The following is a 20,309-nucleotide window of genomic DNA, read 5'->3' as shown; positions in this document are numbered from 1 at the left end:
CGTCCGCCAGCCTTCCCCTCCCTTTCGACCGCCCACCCACTCCGCCGCTGGCTGCTAGGGGCACCCGCGGTCGCCTGTTTGTTGCAACAAGTTTCTGCGTCGGGCTCCGAGGAGGCTGGCGCAACCCGCACCGCGGGCGCCGGCGCGGTGGCGGCCTGACCACCCCTTTCGCCCCTCTCCCACGGGTAGGCTTGGGACCTCCTCCTCCTCCTGTTTGCACAGCTGGATGGGACTGGGCTCCTCCCGACTCCCCAGTGGCAGGATGCTGCTTTCCCACTTCGTCCAGATGTCAGACCCCGGCCCCATAGGATCTATCATCTGGGCTCTCCTTCACTGTACGTCCCCGGCGTTCTGGGGGTGCCGGCACCCTTGCACTGTCCCGTGCGCGGCCAGTCGGTTCTGGGTCGCCCATTCCCCGCGCTCCCCCCACCTCTGCCTTCCGTGGGCCTGTCCGTCTCTGGCCTTGAGTCACTTCCCCCGCCATGCCCCACCCCGCCCAGCGCGCCTCCCCTCCCTGGCTCCCGTGGCTTAGCTTCTTTGGCCCCGCGCCCTCACCCCTCTCCCCGCAAACACGCGGGCGCATCCTACCCCGCCCCCACCCCAGAACTGACGGGGTGCCCATGCTTTTGCACACCCTGGGGAAAGTCCCCAGGTCACGCGGTTGTGTGTGGGGAGCCTGTGACGCTCAAGCTCATCTCCACGAGTCACGACTAAAGACCGGGGCTGCGGCGCCCGGACTGCGAGCCGACCCCGGCCTGGCCACTTGAGCTGACTGGCGGGCAGGCGCGCACGTACGCACGCACGCACGCAAGAACGCACACCCCGGCCCCCGCGCTTCTGGTTCCCCAGCTACCAGGCGTGCGGTCACGTGGCCCTTCGCGGGGCGGCTGGAGCGGGAAGCCGCGCGAGAGCGGGCCGCGGGGTGCGTGAGCCGGCGCCGCGGCGTGACGTACGCGGCGCGGGAGCCGCCCCTCCCGCACGGAGGAGTCGGCCGGCCGCCCGCCCGCCGCGGCGGCCTCTGGGTAAGCGACGCGGCCCGGCCCCTGTGGGCTGCCCCGGGCTCAGTCCCTCCCGCCGCGAGCCACCTTGGGCGGCGGCCTGCAGCTGCGTCGGTCGCGGGACAGATGCAAGTAGCTGGGGAGAGGGGTGTTTTTGGTCCGTTTGAGATGTCAATCAGGGCCCAGGAGGAAAATGGCAACCGCGAGTGAGAACTGGGCCGAGGATATCCAGAGCCGCCCTTCGCTGCCCGCATAAAGCGGCTGCCGGGGCCTGATGCAGGCTGGGACAGCGCGCGGGGGCGCGGCAAAGGCACGGAACCGTTTCAGCTGCGGGCCGGGGTGCGTCCCCGCGCGGGAAGCCCCGACGGGCCTGCGGCATTCCCCAGGCAGCCGCGCCCCCGACCCTTCTCGCAAGTGGGAGGGCTCCGGGTGCCACCTGCGAGACGCGACGGCTACTGTCCTCCCTCTCCTTCCCTACCCTCGTTTGTGATCACCCCGTTTCTAGGGCAGAAAGGGCCCCCACCCGCATAATTCATTTTTATTTTTTCAGATTATATTAATCTGATTCTAAGCAATTCCAGTCTTTCCTTAAAGTTTGCTCAATCACTGCCTTCCCTAGCACTCATTATTTGGAGAAATCAAGCTGTTGTCAAGTTGTTTCGGCAGCGCCTGGCGCTGTACCTGGAACTTGACAGCAGCTAACATGTTTCATAAATTAACACCCGTTTCCCCCCCAAGGGATTAAATTTGGCGTGAATTCTCTTGAGACTCAAGTCTCTTTGGCAGAGCTGTTGAGTCTCCCAGGATTTTGTCAAGTGTGTAAAGTACACTTAGAATCACCGATTTTAAAACTGAAAGGGGCCTTACAGGAAAATGCAGTTCATCTCTCATGTTACAGATGAGACCACCAGGCCGAAAAGTGTGTAGCTTGATCGAAGTCCTACACCTCTTCAGTAACTGGACTCCGAGGCTCTAGATGCCTTCCTTGGTCGTTGCGCTCTCCACCAAACCAGGCGTGCGTTGCCAGTTTAACACACTACTGTAAAGACAGTCTGCCAGAGGTGATTACACTTCAGTTGATGTCGGTTATTGAGAAATCAGTCTTGGCCAGTGTGTGAGGGCTCTGGTATTTTAAGGAATAGGGTTGGCACTGTGTCTAGGTGGAATAAACTTCCTTTTAATGTGCTTTAGAGCTCAAAGCCCATCCCACCCCCACCCCCCAAAATATTCAGCCCTATTCTCTGCAAGAATAACAGGATTTGTAGCATTGGTTGCTTCTTTGGGTAAAGGTATCAAAAGACCTCTTTAGCAATCATGATATGTTTTTATTAAGGGTAAACTATTAATCCATTATCAGACATCAGCTCCTTAATAGGGAACAGAACACTGATGGCTAGGAAGTAGAATAGATGGGTTCTGATGGCTGGGAAATTATCAGGAAGCAGTGGAACATCACAAGGATGGCCAGCAAGCAAAGAGGAGACTTCGCATGACTTGCAACACCGTTCTGCCCAGCCCTGCCCTGAATGTCTTATTTGGAGGTAGTGGAGGTGGATGCTCCTCAGGTTTGGTTGCTGTTTATTGAGTACCGGCAGTGCCTAGCTGCTTTCATAGATGAATTTTTAATACTTACGAAAAGGGGTTAGTATTGTCTCCATCTTACAAACGAGGAAACAGGCTCAGAGGGTTACCTGTCGTCGATGATGCTGTCATTTGCAGTAGAATATTGAAGCTTAGATCACTTTATCTCCCAAGTCTGGTCAGTGCTCATTTGCGTTAGATCTTGCTACCACTTCAGCCGGGAAGGGGATGAGAGAATCGCCTGTGGCTGATTTATTGGCGCCTGTGGTTGCCCAGAGAAGCTGAGCAGGACTTTCAGCTGCCCTCTGTGCCTTAGAAAGTGGAGTTGTGTGCTTCCACCCTATCTCCTGAGGGGACTGCGAAGGAGCCAGGCTGTCTAGCTGGGGAGGAGGGGCCCAAGTGCCTTGGCCATAAATTATCCTGGCCAGAGCTGTGCTGGGAAGTGTTGCATAATGCCCTCCCCACCACTGAACCAAAGTGATTTATTTACTATGGTCCGTAGGTGATGCTTGACCATCTTGTTAAAGAAAAATTTGCCCATTTTAGTAATAACAGGGCCAGAAAAGAGTTGAGGGCTTTATATTATTGCAGGGTTTTTTTCTTGTCTTAAAAAGCAGTGCAGGTGCTCTTATCTTGATAAATTATGAAGTACTTCTACACCACTTCCTGTGCCCCCTTTCTGCTTCTTTATTCCAAATTGCATGTGACGAATGCTAAGAAAAATACTGTTCCAGTTTATTGTTAACCAGCACCAGCTATGGAGTCAGACGTAGCTTTTGATCTCCACTTTATACTATTTGCTAGTTGTGTGTCCTAAGCTTAGGTTTTTCCTCATCTGTATAATGGAAATAAAAATAATATGTATAGTCATGGTGAGGATTAAAAGAGATAATATACATGGAGCATTTAGCACATAGGCCTTGTACATAGTATCTACTCTTTATAATAGCAGCTATTGATAATGACTAGAACAGTATTTCCTCTAACATAAAAAAGATATTGCTACTTGAACTTGCTTAGAGAGAATGGAGGAAGAGGAGAGAAAGTGTTTGAAGCAAACATCAATTTCAGAATTATTGGTTGCTTTTCCTTGCTAGCAGAACTTTTTTCTCTTTTAACCTCACCTGGAGAAAAAAATGTTTATAGTGTTAAGTTAATTATTTTTGAAAAATTTTCTAATTCATTTCTTCCCTGGTTACAAATCAATCATACAATGACTTTTTGTTCCTTCTGAAAAAGGCACTTTAAGCAAAGGGTTTCATTAGCCCATGTGGATAACGTGTTTGTGGAACGTTCCATGGCAAAGGAAGTATTGGTTCACCTATATTCAGAAGTTGTAATCATCCTTGTTTGTACTATATTCTAGGTCTATACTAGCATTGTTGTTTTCCAAGTTTCTCCTGCTTTGATTAGTTTATTTTTTTCTTTCAGAAATGCAGTCTTTATTTTTTTTTTTTAGTGGATTAAGAAGAATCTTTTCCTTTCCTTTACAGAGTTCTGATTTTTTTAGGTTCAGTAGTAATTTGCACTCACTGGTGTTAGCATTCTTGTTTGCCGGGTGTTGCGGCCTTATCAGGCATCCCACATGTTGGTTAGATGGGGGTTAGAGATGTAGTAGGTTGGCTGTGTCTGCCAACAGGCGGGAGGCCCCAAACTAACGTTCCCCTGTTCCGTTAAAGGTTTCTAGAGCATAACTGCTCTTCCTGTATCATCCACCACGTTGCTGCTTACCCTTTTCTCTTACATTCTTAGTGATTTTCATAAGCAGAGGCCTAGAATTACTGCAGATTTTACTTCAAACAATAATTTTCAGATTTGGACTTCCCGTGTCATTTTCAGATATGAAAATAGATGTAATGGCATATGAGAGAGTAAATATACCTTTCTCCTAAATACTTTTTTAGAAAGTCTGAAAATGGTGTGTTCCTCATCTGCCCCCAGAACCCATCCTACGAGTGTGGGAGTATTTCTGTTTCTTAATCTGGCTAATTTTTTTAGTTTAAAGTTAAAATTAGAATTACAGTTGGTGATTTTTGTTCATTTAATGAAACTGGGATAATTCCCGCATTTTGAGCACTTCTCGTGAAATTGCTTCCTTTTCTCTGTAATTTTAGAGTGTGAAATAGTCTCTTGGGTTTCCTTGGTCCCTTGTTCTTCTAATGCAGTGGTTCCTAATTGAGGCATTATATTAGAATCACCTGAGGAGCTTAAAAGGGATCTGCGCCTCATCAGCAATTCTAGTGTAGGACTCAGGCAACAGTACAACTCTACATGGAAGGTTTTAGAATACAGTCAGCAGTTGGAGCCACTATTCCAGGATGAAATGATTTCTGCAAATGTTCTTTCTCTCTCCACAATCATCTGAAAATACCATTAAAACGTTAAAATCATTGTATAAAGCCTTTTATTATGTGGTGCTTTGAATATTTCTGCTTTTACCTTTGTATTTATAGCCATGAGTAAGTATCTCAAAAAAGCTGTACACATTTCTCTGTCAACTTTCTTGTCTCCATTTCTTAATGATAATTAATAATAAAGTCACAGTGGTAGGAACCACAAAGAAAATATCTAAGACTATTTGTTTTCCAGAGAAACAGATGTCTTACTCCTTTTATTTCTTCTTTTATGAAAGATTCTTAGAGCCTGCAAGAATGAAAAACTGTATTCTAGGACATCATCTTGGCTATCAGAGATCTGAGAGTCCAGTCTAACTAATATAATAGATTTTTTTAAATAAAAATCAACGATGTTCCCTATCAAGCTAACTTTGAATTTAAAAAAGCTGTGCTAGCTTACTTAGTTTGAGCTAATCCAGAGTTACTACAATCTAGAAAGTAAACAGGTTTTTTGTAGTCTCTCTTAAATATCATTACTATTATTGTAAATACCACTCTAATAACAGATGAAGCATTTTAAGATGTAGCTCTGTTACATTTTGACTATAGTATTTGTAAATATAATGATTATTTTTCTGCAACCTCACATTTTAAATTTCCACAAAAATTCTCAAATGCAACTTCTAAGATCTTTCTGTATACATAGGAAACTTTGGCTATTCCACATACTAGAGAAAATAAAATGCGTGGTCAAAAAATGATGAGCAAAGGCTGTATAAAAAGCCTAGCTAAGGGGGATGATATAGCTCAGTAGTAGGGTCCCCTGGGTTCAGTCCCCAGTACCTCCATTAAAATAAATACACCTAATTAACCCCCCAAAAAAAACAAATAAAATTTTTTTTAAAAACTTTAAAAAAAGCCTAGCTGATAACTTATAAAGTAAGTTGTATTAGAAAATGTTCTGTAAAACAACTATACTTCAATTTAAAAAAAAAAGGATAGTTGCCTTATAAGGTTAGGAGGAATAAATTTGATGGTTTAGTAATATCTTTGCATATATGAAAAAATGTTTTGAATAACTTTGTAATGTATTAGCTCTATTAACATGAGGTAAAATCTGGTTGTGCTGCCTTAAAACATGAAAGGTCTATTATGCAAACACGTTTGAATGAACTTACTATGTTTATGAGGTTTTTTTAACAGATCTGAGTTTATTTTTATTTTATAAATTTGGAACATTTACCCTCCTAATTTGATTCAGTGTATTTGCAAAATCTGCATCAGTATATATATTGAAAGTTCTTGATAGGGCTTTTGAAGAAAAGGCACTGAGTTTAAAGTCAGACTTGAATTAAACAGCGCCATATAATAGCTAGTACTTTGGGTATCTTTCCTGCCTTCTCTGAACCTATGGTTTCTTAAACTTAAAATGGAAATAATACAGCACCCACTTAACTACCTTATAGGTTCAAAAAAAGATAATGTAGGGCAGAGGTTCTCCAAGTGAGGTCCAAGGACCCCGAAGGTTCCTGAAAGCCTTTCGGTGGGTTTACAAATATTTCCCCTTTGCCAAGTCCAAATTATCTTAATACATTTGAGCCAAGCAACATGCGGCAACAGACTGAATGCAGAAGCAGAGAAAAGAACCCAGCTGTATTTTTTAAAGCCTGGTATTAAAGAGGATTGCAAAATATAAAACAATGCCACCCTTCTCACTTTAAAAAAATATCTATTTTTTAGAATAAGTGTGTTATTTATATTAGTATATAATGGGTTTACTATTATTTCAAATATATTTAAATTTAAAAAATTTTCAATGTTGAATATGGTAAATATTGGTAAATATAACCCACATAAACAACAGTTTTTCACAGTCCTTAATACTTTTCCTAAGAGTGTAAGTGGATCTTGAAACCAAAACTTTTTAGAACTGCTGATGAAGGGCAATGAATGGCTGAGTAGTCCCTATCAGAACAATTCTGCGGATAAAAACCATAAACTTGAAAAAAAGTTTAAAAAACAACTAGATAGCACTTGAGAGTGACAAAAAGCAAGCAGGAACTGGAATGTGGTATACACTATGAAGAAGGAAATGGCCATGAATAATTTTCCATTTTTATGGCTTTTAGCATGAGAGAAGGCCCCAGTTGGTGACATGATGGGATGGCTAAAACTATGATAACTTGTAGTCTTACTTGCTTGAAGAAAAGAGGACAGAGTTCAGAGTTACTACACAGGAGGAAAGTAAGGAGGAAAATCCTAGAAAGGATGTTGGGGGAACCCCAAATTCTGTGTATAAACTCAACTTGAATCTCTTGCCAACCCCTGAACGTTTAAGTGTGTTGCACAACCTCCAAACAGCACACCTAACACTAAAAAAGCTGAACTTGGAGTTTAAGTTCAGCCTAGTTGATTTGCAAAAAACAAAACAAAAACATCAGTACTCTTTGGAAGAACAGTACAGTACCTCGAGTCTTTACTGCAGTAATTACAATGTCTATGATATCATCCGACGTGACTAAACATAAGAAGAAACAGAAAACTCATCCTAATGAATGGAGATTGACCCCAAGATGATGCAGAGAGGATTTAAAGCAGCTATTATAACTATGTGCAAGCAAAGCAAAATAAGGTGGTAATGTGTGAACAAATAGGAAATCTCAGCAGAGAAATAGAAACTAAGAAAGAATGAGATGAAAATTTTAGATTTGAAACTATATCTGAAATAAGAAATGGGTCAACAGATTAGAAATGATGGTGAACTTGAAGATAAATAGAAATGATCTCATCTGAATCAGAAAGAGAAATTACTGTGTGTGAAAGTTCTCTATAAACTTCAACACTCTGTATTAGCTCAGGGATTAATACGCTAGGTTTCTTTCAAGGCCTAAACTCACCTCTTCCCTCTCCATATGGACTGACTTCATAGTTTGTAAATCAGTGCCATCTAAGAGTACTCTCAAATTCTCTCTGCTTACCTCAACCATCTCCTTTCCGCTATTGGAGAAAGAGATCCTTTTTTTCCTCCATGACTAACTGCTACACTTAAACTTTTGATTTCATTCCTTCTGACATCTAGAGATTCCACCCCTCTTCAGCCTGCAAGTCTTTGATCTGCAGCTCCCTAATGTCCTGTTCTATCTATAGCTACCCTTTATGGCCTCTGGTTTCTAACATCCCCCTGCAGTCATATTTTGCTCTTGCTGCTTTCCCAAACTGTTGTCAGAAGTCAGTACACTTGGGGGTGTTTGTAATAGGCCTCTTCCTCATTCTCTGCAGCATTTTATACCATTGCCACCTCCACCTGCCAAGGTTCTCACCTTTCCTTCACTTCCCTCAATGACATGTATTTTTTAATGTCTCTTCTTCTGTCCAGTTATATCTGTTCTTGTTTTTCAGGGATTCAGTCCTAGCTTTTTCCCCTTCTTATTTCACTCAATAGTCCCATCCGCTCCTGGTGACTGCAGCCTTGTTGTTTCTCTCCCTCTCTAGCCCTGCTCTCTCTAGAGTCCCAGTGCTGCTTATGGTCTCCACTGATAACTAAACATTTCTACTTAGATGTTCTAGAGGGGGTACCTTGAACTCACTTTGTCCAAAATGAAACTCCTCTCTTACCAAGCCAATTTCTATGCTTTTCCTGTGGCATTCTGGGATGCTGCCTTTATATCAACACCTAGTACATGGCAATTACTCTGCAAATGGGACTCAAAGGAATGAATTAATTTTTCCAGTTACCTAAGCTGGAATTCTGAGACCCACCTTTGACTCGATCTCTGTGGCTGACCACATCCAGTCTGCTGCCAAGTCATGCCAGTTCTACATCTGGCATATCTTCTTGTGTTCCTTTCTCTATTCCCACGGCCATTATTTGGACATTGCAGTAGGCTTCTTTCTGGTCTTTATTTCTCCAGGCCTTTCGCCTGTTAATCTTTTTTATATGTTGCTACTAGAGCAGTCTTGATTCACAGGCCCAGTGATGGTGATGATGGTAACTGGTATTTATTGAACATTCACCGTGTGCCCCCCTGTTTCTAAGTGCTGATATGCATTGTCTTATTAAATGTGTGTAATAATCTGTGAGGTAAAAACTGTAATTATCCATATTTTACAAGTGAAACTGAGGGCCAGAGAGTTAAGTGTCTTGTCAAGATCACACAGCTAAATGGCAGAACTGGGATTTTAATCCACGCTGTCTGATTCCAGAATCAAAAGTTTCACTCTGTGCTGTTTATTCTCCCTCCACTGAAAATGTATCTTAATATAGTTCTCCATTTCAAACACAACTGTCGTAGCTTTTAGTTTTGCATTAAGTACCCTCAGTGACCTGACCCCCATCTCTTTTTATTCACCTACTTGTGTTTTTTTCTATGCCAAACTGAAATCTTCAGTTATCTATGTATTCATACCTCTCCCTGTAATTTCACTCAGTCTGTTTTTTTCTGCCTACAACGCTATGTTCATTTTCTGCCTGTTCTTCCAGATCCAGTTCAAATAGATTATTTTTCATTGGATTTCCTGTCACTTATCTCCCTCTCATAGTATTTTCTTCAGCTGCCTATGGCCCTTATCACTTTTGCTTCATGTTGTAATTACTTTGTTTTACATTTTATCTCCCCTGTTATCTTCTTGATTGCAGCATCAGTGTAATTTTTTCCTGTCCCCATGTTTTGGCCAATGCATGCTTTCAATTTTTTTTCTTTATTAAATTTATCTTCAAATAATATTTATTCTCTAAGTGAATTTAACTGTTACTCATAGACCATTAACCACAGATTTTTGTATATGTGGCTTTTTATTGTGCTATTTTCATTTCCACATGGTTCAATAGTTCATTATACTAATGCATTATGTATATATATCTATATATAGAAAGAACTGGTGAAAATGTTTATGAACTGAGGGGGTTTTTTTATTGAGGTATAGTCAGTTTGGAGGAGGGGGTTGAGATAATTTGTAAGACTGATTTAAGGTACTTCAATTTGAACCATTTTATTAAAACTAAGACATGTTTTTCACATACTGCAATCTCCAATATACAGTTTTACTTAGGTTTTTTAGTTTCTCTATAAATTGGTGGATTTTAGAATCAGAAAAATGTGGCAAACATAATAATGACATTTTGTTAAATGGCCTTTTGGAACAATGCCCACAACTCGGATTTTTGTTTATATTCTTAGAAGATAGGCTCAAGTCTCTGTAGGTTCTGTTATCTTGTCATTTCATTGCAGCTTAAAGGCTTTTAAAGTGAGATAGTAAGGGGTATGAGTTTTGGTTTTAATTCTTTTTTACTTGGGGGAAGGAATAGGGGAAACTGTTAATGTTAGGTAGGATTTTTTTAAAGTAATGTATGAATGTAGAGTTAAAAGAAGCAAGCTGCAGGATTCCTAAAGTACAATATTAATTACCTATATAAAATTTTAACACATGCAGAACAATACCATACCTTCTTAAGGGTTATATACAGAATATGATAATGTACAAGAGAGTCATAAACACCAAAATCAGAGCAGTGGTTATCCTTGAAGGCAAAGTGGGTGAGAGGATAGAAAGAGGGAGAGATGCCAGGAGATCTCTACCATGTTTGTAATGTTCACTTTTGGTGCCTGTGGTGGGGGTGGTGGGATGACATTATTTTCTTTACCTACTTGCCTATCTGAAATATTTCATAATTTTAGAAACTGAGGGAAAAAGGAATCATGTAGGTATATATTTATTATATTAAACTTCCATACAAGTTGTTTTTTTAAGTTCAAACAGTATAGTTCCCCCCACCCTTAACTCCTTACTCCCTAGTTTCCCTCCCAGAAGTGAAACTCGTTTCTTTGAACCTTTCCAGAGATGTGTACACAAACCTTTAAAAATAAAATAACTACTCTACCACTTTTACATAAATAGTAGTCTTCTCTACACAATTTTATATTTTGCTTTTTTTTTTTACTGAATACGTTTTGGAAATTATTCCATATTAGTACAGTAAATTTGTAGTTTTAATAAAAATAGATTTAACCTATTATCAGTAGTAATTACTTTTATCTTTACCAGTTATAATCTAGATTTTATCCACTAATAAGTATAAACATTTGTCTTGCTGTGTCACATTTGCTTAAGCAGCAGGAAATCTGGGTTTTCCCTGATTCCTCTTTCCACATATTCCTGAGGCTTCCCAGAGCCATGATGTATAGACTTTCCCTAGGTGCCCTCAGTTGCTGGGTCACGTTCCCCCTGGGAGGTGGGGAGGGAGGACATCTGGGCTCTGGAGCCCAGTGCCTGGGTTTGAATCCCCTGCTCTGCCACTTACTAGCGGTGTGACTTGGGTAGATTAACTCTCTGTGTTGATTATGTCTTCACCTGTAAGGTGCATTGAGTATTCCCTTTCTCACAGAGCTGTATTGAAAATTAAATGAGTGAAAAGTGCCTGACACATAGGAAGCATTAAACTGTTAGCTATTTTTATTATATTGTCCATCACTCAGCGTTTTGCTGCACAAGCTACTGCCAGTCTCCAGACAGCTAACTCCACACTCTCATCACTGACCTCCTTAGACCTTGGTCTCGCTTGTTTAGTGAGAAAACTTCATTCTTTTATTTCAGGATCTCCTCTTCTAGAGGACATTCTTCTAGCACCGCAGTGATGCCCTTTATACCACAGCTGCCTCCTCTCTAAAGCACCAGGGCTTTCTGCACAGTTGGGGCAGAGAAGGTGGCAGAGCCTCCCACCTCCCAGGGCACTCTTGAATGTTCTTGCTGCTCACGCTAGACTTCTCCGCCAGAATTCTTTTGCATCTTCTCCCTCATGCACAGTTTTTCCCCCTGAGACCAGTGGTCCCATCCTGTGTTCTACTTCTTTGGGAACCTCCATTCTTATATGTATCTGAGTCCATTTAAAATTGGGGTTTAGATTCTTTCCCATGGGCCTCCTGGGCCCCATGTGAATCTGGGGATATGGCTTGACATCCATTTTAAGGGCTTCTGGACTTACTGTGATAAGTTTCCCAAACATTGTATGCTGGTCAGGAGGCCAGTGTCCCCAGTGCACACAGAGGATCCCTAAGGAGCAGTGACAGCACTACCTACCCCAGGCAGGGCACACTGTTATGTTTTTAACATTTATAGCTAACATTATACCTTACATCACAAGGTGCTTTTCACATAACTTACCTTGTTTCACTCTGAGGCAAGGATCAGTAACTTATTCCCATTTTTCCAGTGAGGAAACTGAGGACTAGAAACATTGTGGTCACGTAGATTTAAAAAAAGGACAGACTTCCTTTCACGACTGTGTCAGTTGACCAAGCTACCTTCTTAATGGGTTAAAAAACAAGGCCACATTTTATGGTTTCAGCAGGTTCGTCATGATGTGGGATTTAATGTTAGCTAGGTTTGGGGTAAAATTAACAGTATTGGAAACTGTTGAATAATGTCATTTAAATTTAGGTCTCTTTGTACCTTGTAGGTTTGTGTGAACTACAGCCAATTTTGTAAACAAACAAAAAAAACAACCTATGTTGTCCTTCTTCTCAGAGGCACCATGGATACAGCTAGCCATAGCCTTGTCCTTCTGCAGCAGCTGAATATGCAACGAGAATTTGGTTTTCTGTGTGATTGCACAGTTGCTATTGGAGATGTTTACTTCAAAGCTCACAGAGCAGTGCTTGCTGCTTTTTCTAACTATTTCAAGATGATATTTATTCACCAAACAAGGTAAGGATGTGCTTTTGTAAATCAGAAGAATTTTTAATATTGTGATATAGCTAAACCTTATTATAACATCATTTTGGGTATTATTTGTTACGGGGTCACCTTAGGAAATACTAATTTTTTTTTTAATTGTATACATCTTAATTAAACTGAGTGGGTAGAATCTATGGTAGAAGATAAGAATGCAAACAGTAATAGCGAAACTTTATTGAAGTCCTATCCCATAACCAGGCACTAGTATTTACCTAATGTAAATTCTACTGTTATCCATACTATTTTAGAGAACAGGAAACTGTAACTGGATGTCAAGTAACTTGCCCAGCCAGGATTATACAGTTAATACATCAAACTCCAGTGCAAATTTTTGCTCTTAATCACTAAGCTGTTGATTTCTATTCCATAACACTTTCATTGTCATAGTTCTACCCACCCTATCTTCCATATTGCAGTTCAGAGGTCATTTATTTCAAATATTTTTTCAAAAAGTTTTTTTGAATTTAGATTACCCCAACATGATAGGTCCGTAGGGAGAGAGCTATGAGGTGGTATTCAGATTCTGAGCTCCTGGTAAAGAGTAGTCTTAATACATCCTAGGTTGAAAGTGACAGAACAGTCGATGCTTTTTAAAAGGAACTTACATGAAAATACTTAGGAGTCCAGCTTCAATTATGTATTTTAATTGTTCATTCATTCAACTATTTATTGAGTACTTATACATCAGGTACTGTGCTGGATAGACCCCAGTAACGGGTAAGTTATGCCCCTGCCCTCAAAAAGTTTATAGTCCAATAGAGAGGTAACAAATGTAAAGAAAATAATTGCAGTATAATTAATCTCTCTGCGCCTCAATTTCCTTCTCTGTAAAATGCCAGAGTAGTATACCCATTCCGTGGTGTTGAGCAAGTTAAATGCATTAATAATATTAAAATGCTTAGAACAGAGCTCTGCACTGTTAGCTGCTGCTATTGATAATTAATGTGATGTCTATGACAGACAAGGTAGAATGGAGTGTCAGCAACCTTATTTTGAAAAGTTTGGAACAGGTTTTACAGAGGCTCTGGATCTTGAAGGAGCAGGAGGAGTTTTTCAGATGTTGTAGAGGAATGCAAAAAGGTACATTGCAAGAAGAGGGAAAAAACACATGAAAACATAGGCAGATATGAACCAGGCTAGCACATTCAGAAAACAGAGTGGATCAGAATGATTGGAATATATGACAGAAAAGGGAGAGGAGGTTAGAGTAAGGGACAAGTCATGCGTAGCCTTTTCTGCCACACAAAATAGTTTCCTCTCTGACTTAAAGTGTCAGTGTAGAAACCAGATTAGAAACACTGCCTTCACATCAGTCTCATCCAAGAGCTGTGAGTTGGTTCACCTCTTAAAGCACCTGTTGTGCACCAGGCACCGTGCTAAACTAAATCTAGGAGAGACAAAGGTGGCAGCCCTGTGTTGTGGTATCTCTGTTGAGCAACTAAAACTCCTCAGTTAACACCTCTGTGCCAGTATTTTAAAAACCCTGCCACAGACCATGGCAGTGAGTGGGTCAGAGGTAAGAGTGAAACACAAGAGGGAATCCTAAAAAATCAGGACTAAAGAAATGAGCTGCCAGCATACTGACACCCAGTGCTTTTTGCTGCATTGTCACAAACTTTTGCTTCAGGGAAGGTAAGTGATTTCATTGTTACTTGTCATCCAGCATTTCCATCAGGTTGTCTTTATTCTAATTTTGCAGCATGATTCCTGATTTCTTGTTATACAGTTATTTCCATCTGTTGTCTGAATTCTAGATTCATATGTGAAAACTGGGTTTAGGGTTAATTTAAAGCTTTTCAGGGTTATACCTGTATTCATTTGTGATCAAAAGAGTGATTTTATTAATATAGTTTGGAAGCCAAAATAAGGTTAGTGGAATTTAAATTCTAAATATTACCAATTCCGATAGACCTCTTTGAGTTTTTTAATTATTTCTTATTGTAGTAAAATATATATAAACATAAAATTCACCATTTTAACCATTTTAAATTGTACAATTCAGGTGGCATTAAAGGCATTCAGATGTTGTATAACCCTCACCATTTTCTATTTCTAAAACTCTTCATCACCTCAGAAAGAAACTGAACCCATTAAATAATAACTCCCCATCCTCCGCACCCCCACCCCCCACAGCCTCCTGGTAACCTCTGATCTACTTTGTCTCTATGAATTTGCCTTTTCTAGATATTTCTGATAAGTGGCATCATATAAACTTTGTCCTGCTGTGTCTGACTTATTTCACTTAGCATAATGTTTTCACTGTTCATCTATGTTGTAGTGTATATCAGAACTTCATTCGTCTTTATAGCTGGATAATATTCCATTGTATGTATATGCCACATTTTATTTATCCATTCATCTGTTGATGGACACTTGGACTGTTTCTACTTTTTGGCTAGTGTGAGTAATGCTGTAATGAATATTGGTGTGTAGGTATCTGTTTGAGTCCCTGATTTTAGTTCTTTTGGTTATATACACTTAAAGTACACTGTTAAATTCCTTAAGAGTGGGGTACCTATTTTATTCATCATTTGTCTACCTCTGGCACTTGATATAAGTGCATTTCACTTAGGAGTAACTAATTAAATGTCAAACTAATCAGAATATCCATGTTTCTTAACTTTAGGCAGTAGACTGAATACATGAAGACTTTTGCTGGGCCATAAAACTGCTATACAATGAAAGTTTAAGCTTTCATTGCTGTGTTTCATCAAGGCAGATTGCTAAGTCAGAACTTTTTGGAAAGAAATTGCTTTAGCCCAAGACTGTATACTGTTAACTAAAAGGCCAACTGGGTTGTTTCATTCTGTGTGGGTCTGTTTTTTGTTTTTAACAGTGAATGCATAAAAATACAACCAACTGACATCCAGCCTGACATATTCAGCTATTTGTTGCACATTATGTACACGGGGAAAGGGCCAAAACAGATTGTGGATCATAGTCGTTTGGAGGAAGGGATTCGATTTCTTCACGCTGACTACCTTTCTCACATTGCAACTGAAATGAATCAAGTGTTCTCACCAGAGACTGTGCAGTCCTCAAATTTATATGGCATTCAGATCTCAACGACCCAGAAAACAGCTGTCAAACAAGGGCTGGAGGTCAAAGAAGCTCCTTCCACTAACAATGGAAACAGAGCTGCTGTCCAGGGTGACCACCCCCAGTTGCAGCTTTCTCTCGCTATTGGGCTGGATGATGGCACTGCAGACCAGCAGAGGGCCCGTCCTGCTGCCCAGGCCCTGGAGGAGCACCAGAAGCCCCCAGTGTCCATCAAGCAGGAGAGATGTGACCCAGAATCTGTGACCTCCCAGAGCCATCCCTCACCTTCATCAGAGGTGACAGTCCCCACATTCACTGAAAGCGGTATCAAAATACACTTATGCCATTACTGTGGGGAACGTTTTGATTCCCGAAGTAATCTAAGACAACATCTCCATACCCACGTGTCTGGATCTCTCCCTTTTGGTGTCCCTGCTTCCATTCTGGAAAGTAATGACCTTGGCGAAGTGCATCCACTTAATGAAAATGGCGAGTCTCTTGAAAGCTGCAGGCTCAGCCCCTTCACTGTCAAGGAGAATGAACAGCAGCCTGACCACACCAACCAGGGCACCACTGAGCCTTTGCAGATCAGCCAAGTGTCTCTGATCTCCAAAGACACAGAGCCAGTGGAATTAAACTGTAATTTTTCTTTTTCAAGGAAAAGAAAAATCAGCTGTACCATCTGTGGTCATAAATTTCTCCGAAAGAGCCAATTGCTGGAACACATGTATACACACAAAGGTAAATCTTACAGATATAACCGATGCCAAAGGTTTGGTAATGTATTAGCCCAGAGATTTCAGCCGTATTGTGACAGCTGGTCTGATATCCCGCTGAAAGGGTCTCGCTTGTCACAAGAACAGTTAGACTCATCTTGTGCCTTAGAGTCAGAACTCACACAAGAAAACGTGGACACTATCCTAGTTGAGTAGCAGTTTCTTCTTCAGGATTTTTTATACCAATTCTGAAAAAGAAAATTTACATGCATTTTTTAATTCATAAATTATTTTCCTCCTCAAGTTCTATTGGCATTTTCTTTGCCATTTATCCTTGGTTTTAAGATTGTATATACTGGCTCTTATTGTAAGATATATTGATGCATAACTACTAAAATTTAACCTTCATTTAGGGCTGTGAACTTTTCATAAATTAAATCACAATTTAGACATCAGAAATCAGTATGGAAATATGGAACTTCAGATTCAATAGTTACTTACAGAATTTCTAAGTTTTTCCAGGCTATAGGATCTGTAAAATCAAATTGAATATGAAATAAATGAAACCTATTTTAAAAAATATTCTATACTCTCACTTTTGGCTAATGTTCCACATGAATTAAGTTCTAGTGTGGATTATTTTAAAATGTTTTCTGCTATATAAGAAATTAATAGTTATTTTAATGCATAACTATATGTTGTAATGTATAAAAAGTTTGTTTTAAGGCATAGCTATACCAAATCATGAGTAGTTTTAAATTACTTGTTACTTACTAGCTCTGCAGCATCTTACATGGCTTTATTTATTTTTTCACACTGAGCATACCTCATTTTCAATAAAAGTATTTTATTTGAAAGAAGAGTTAGTCACACACAAAAAAATCTTAAAGAAAAAAAACAGTAAGATACACATGTGTACATAGATAAGCAGAGAAGCCCGCAGTGTCAGAGACAGCTTCAGATAGGTCTGTGGTGACTAACACCCCAGTGTTAACCTTAATCTAGAGTGTTTTCTTAAAAACCTTAAGAGCAACTTGAGCTTTTTATGACCAGAGGTTTATATGAGCTTATGTAATGATAAAGAAAATGATAAAATACAAATTATCTTTTACCCTCAGTGTCAGAAGGTTTTCTAGGCTGCCTGAGTTGACATTAATTTTCTAACAGTCACTTGAAAAAGTAATTTTTCAGTGACACAACTGTCACTTTTTTCTGGTCCATAAAACCAGCATAGTAGATACAGTCAGTGTCCTAAAACTATGTTTAAAATCCATGATAGCCTTCCCTCCGTGAATCAACTTAACTCTCTTTTATAAAGATGAAACGTACAAAGCTAAAACTGCAGAAAAATTAAAATTGATGGACTGAATGGTAGAGTGTCCTGCTCTATGTAGCTGGGAAATAGCTGGTCAAACTTCACCACGGAGGGTAGCTCTAAATGGTTTCCAAGATGTTTAGTTTCAGATACTAGATAGTCAAGAGTAATGAAAGAGAGAGGCTTCAAAATAGCCTCATCTTTTTCATATGGTACCTGTTAAATTCTAAGCCTCACAGATATATTAGTAAATTTGATAAATTTGGTTTGTTTAGCTTAGAATTTAATTGCATACAAAACCTCTTTGATCTCCTTCCTGACTGTATGTTTCTGAGATTTCCTGATAATATCAGAGTTCTTCAAGTATCAGAGTTTAGTCAGGAGGGAGCTCAAAGAGTAATCTAGCTTATTCTAAGGGCACAAAGGTTTTCTCTGGGTTAGCAGTGAGTTTAGGGGAATTATAAAGTGATAACTTTTTTTTAAGGACCGAACGAAGAAAACCAATGGGCTTTGTCTAAGCTGGTTGAGTTTCTGCCCTAGACAAGGGAGGGAAGCCTCCTGGGGTCAGGATCAACATGTTGAGAATGAAATCTAAGTAGCTATTGATACAGCGTCAGTTATGTTGGGAGTAATTAAGACAAATGTACTGCTCTTTGGGATCAGAACTTCATCTGACCTTAATCTTAAATCATTTAAGGAATTATTCAAATTCATACTACCCTCAAAGATTTCATCTCATAGGATAAACACAAAATAGATTTCATGTATTTTAGACTATTCTGGATATATTCCCTAACCTCCTTCACATAAAATTTTATTTTCCTCATTTAGATAACAATTTTTTTCTGATTTTTTTTCTTCTATGTTCTTTCCTACTTGCTCAGTCATTAGTCTTTGACACAAGAAACGTGTACAGCTAAAGGGTAGGACTCAGTGTGCATATGAGTTGTGGGCAGGGTTGCAAGCTGTGCAGGGCAGAATCTGGAGAAATGGCAAGTTTGCTTGTGGCTGATTGGCCATGATGGACATTAATTTAAAGAAGAAATATATCTACTTTTGATGGGTATTAAAAAAGAGGATGAACAGTATTTTTATTCTTATTCATAAAGTTACTTTTAATATTAGGAATTCTAGGGGGAGAGTATAGCTCAGTGGTAGAGTACCCGCGTAGCCTGCACAAAGTCCTGGGTTCAGTCCCCAGTACTTCCATTAAAATAAAGAAATTTAATTACCTCCTCCCAAAATAAATAAATAAATAAAAATAATTTAACAAAAAATATATTAGGAATTCAAAGTAAATGTTCTTTCCTTCATCTTCATAATATTCTTTCTGTTTTAGAAAGTAGAAAAATGTTTACTTCATTTTATAGAAAAAATTTCCAAAAGCTGGATTCCTGAGAGTCAGTGAGTGGTGGTGTGAGGAATGACCAGGTTTTTTTTTTTTCATTCATTCAATAGGCATATTTTTAAAATAACTTTTATGACTAAAATTGTGCCCTGAGTATATTTTTTAAGATATGATTCCTCAGTAAGAAAATTGACTTTGTATTAAAGAAGTTCTCCTAACTAAACCCTTTAGTTTTAACTACATCACTTGCAAAATGGAGCTATAATCTTAGCCATGTTAGTATGGTTTGCATAATGATTATCAAGTTCTTAAAACTAGAAATGTTGTGTGCACCTTAATCAATGTATCAGGGAAATATGAAACAGACATTTTCCCCTTGGATCAGCTTAGAATTTTCCCTTCTTTCTAGATCCTACATATAGTTGTTTTCTGCAGAAAAACAGACTGTTTCAGTATTTATCCTTACCAGCATATTATCAGAACTCAGTATCTGATAAGTGCAGTCTGCCTTATTAAAAAAACAATTTTTTTTATTATTTCTTGAGATTATTTACTTCTTGCTCTGATTTTCTGATTTCCCATCTGTAAAGGGGTGTTGTGAGGACTGTATTAAAATTGTGTTAAGTTCTATCAGTATTATTGATAAAAACCAACCATACAAATAAAACTGTTTATTCCATAGCTAAACCTATTGACTTCAGTATTCCAACTGATAAATTCTAGAATGTCTAGAAGTGATCATGTACTATTTAATACTTAATAATTGACAAAATTCTTTCTATTTTTTACAAATACTCTATAAACAGCAGTGTTAGAATTCCTATCCTACTGTAGTTTAATCATAGTATTTCTCTTTAGCTTTTAGCAAGGAGGATATTAACTCTTTGGCATTATAGAGAATGAAACCTTGCCAATTGGAGCTTTATTGAAAGTTCCCCCAAACATATTATTTACATAAAAGAAAAGGAACAAAGGCAATGGAGAAAAAAAATATCATTTGCATTTCTTTGATGTAGCTCATCTAAAAAGTAGATGGGGACAGGAAATGGAGTAGGGGTAACATAGAAATTCATTCTGTTTTATTAAAATAGGATTGGAAGAGGCTTCTCTTAAAACTGAAGGAAATATATATTAAACATGGAAAAGAGTCTGAAAATGTATAATTCCATTAATGTTTACTTGAACAGGCAGATTCTTGATATTGTAACTCAGATCCTTGAGATTTTTTTTTTTTTTTTGGTAGTA

General features: G+C 39.5%; 1 protein-coding gene across 13 annotated transcripts in view; it reads left to right on the top strand.

Moving 5' to 3' along the window:
* The window catches only part of ZBTB25 (zinc finger and BTB domain containing 25), a 41,009-nt gene that overhangs the window by 566 nt on the left and 20,134 nt on the right, over positions 1 to 20,309 (top strand). For 2 of the 13 annotated variants that reach the window (XM_032482180.1, XM_032482179.1), the window contains exons 1-3: positions 1,031 to 2,059; positions 12,437 to 12,616; positions 15,483 to 16,426. In XM_032482180.1, the coding sequence (XP_032338071.1) occupies positions 12,444 to 12,616; positions 15,483 to 16,426 (1,117 nt within the window). In that variant the 5' untranslated portion in view covers positions 1,031 to 2,059; positions 12,437 to 12,443. The other 11 variants (XM_032482174.1, XM_032482172.1, XM_032482173.1 and 8 more) reach the window with 11 other exon arrangements.

This window comes from Camelus ferus, chromosome 6 (assembly GCF_009834535.1).
Source record: "Camelus ferus isolate YT-003-E chromosome 6, BCGSAC_Cfer_1.0, whole genome shotgun sequence".
Lineage (NCBI taxonomy): Eukaryota > Metazoa > Chordata > Mammalia > Artiodactyla > Camelidae > Camelus > Camelus ferus.
This window is presented reverse-complemented; position numbering and strand designations above follow the sequence as displayed.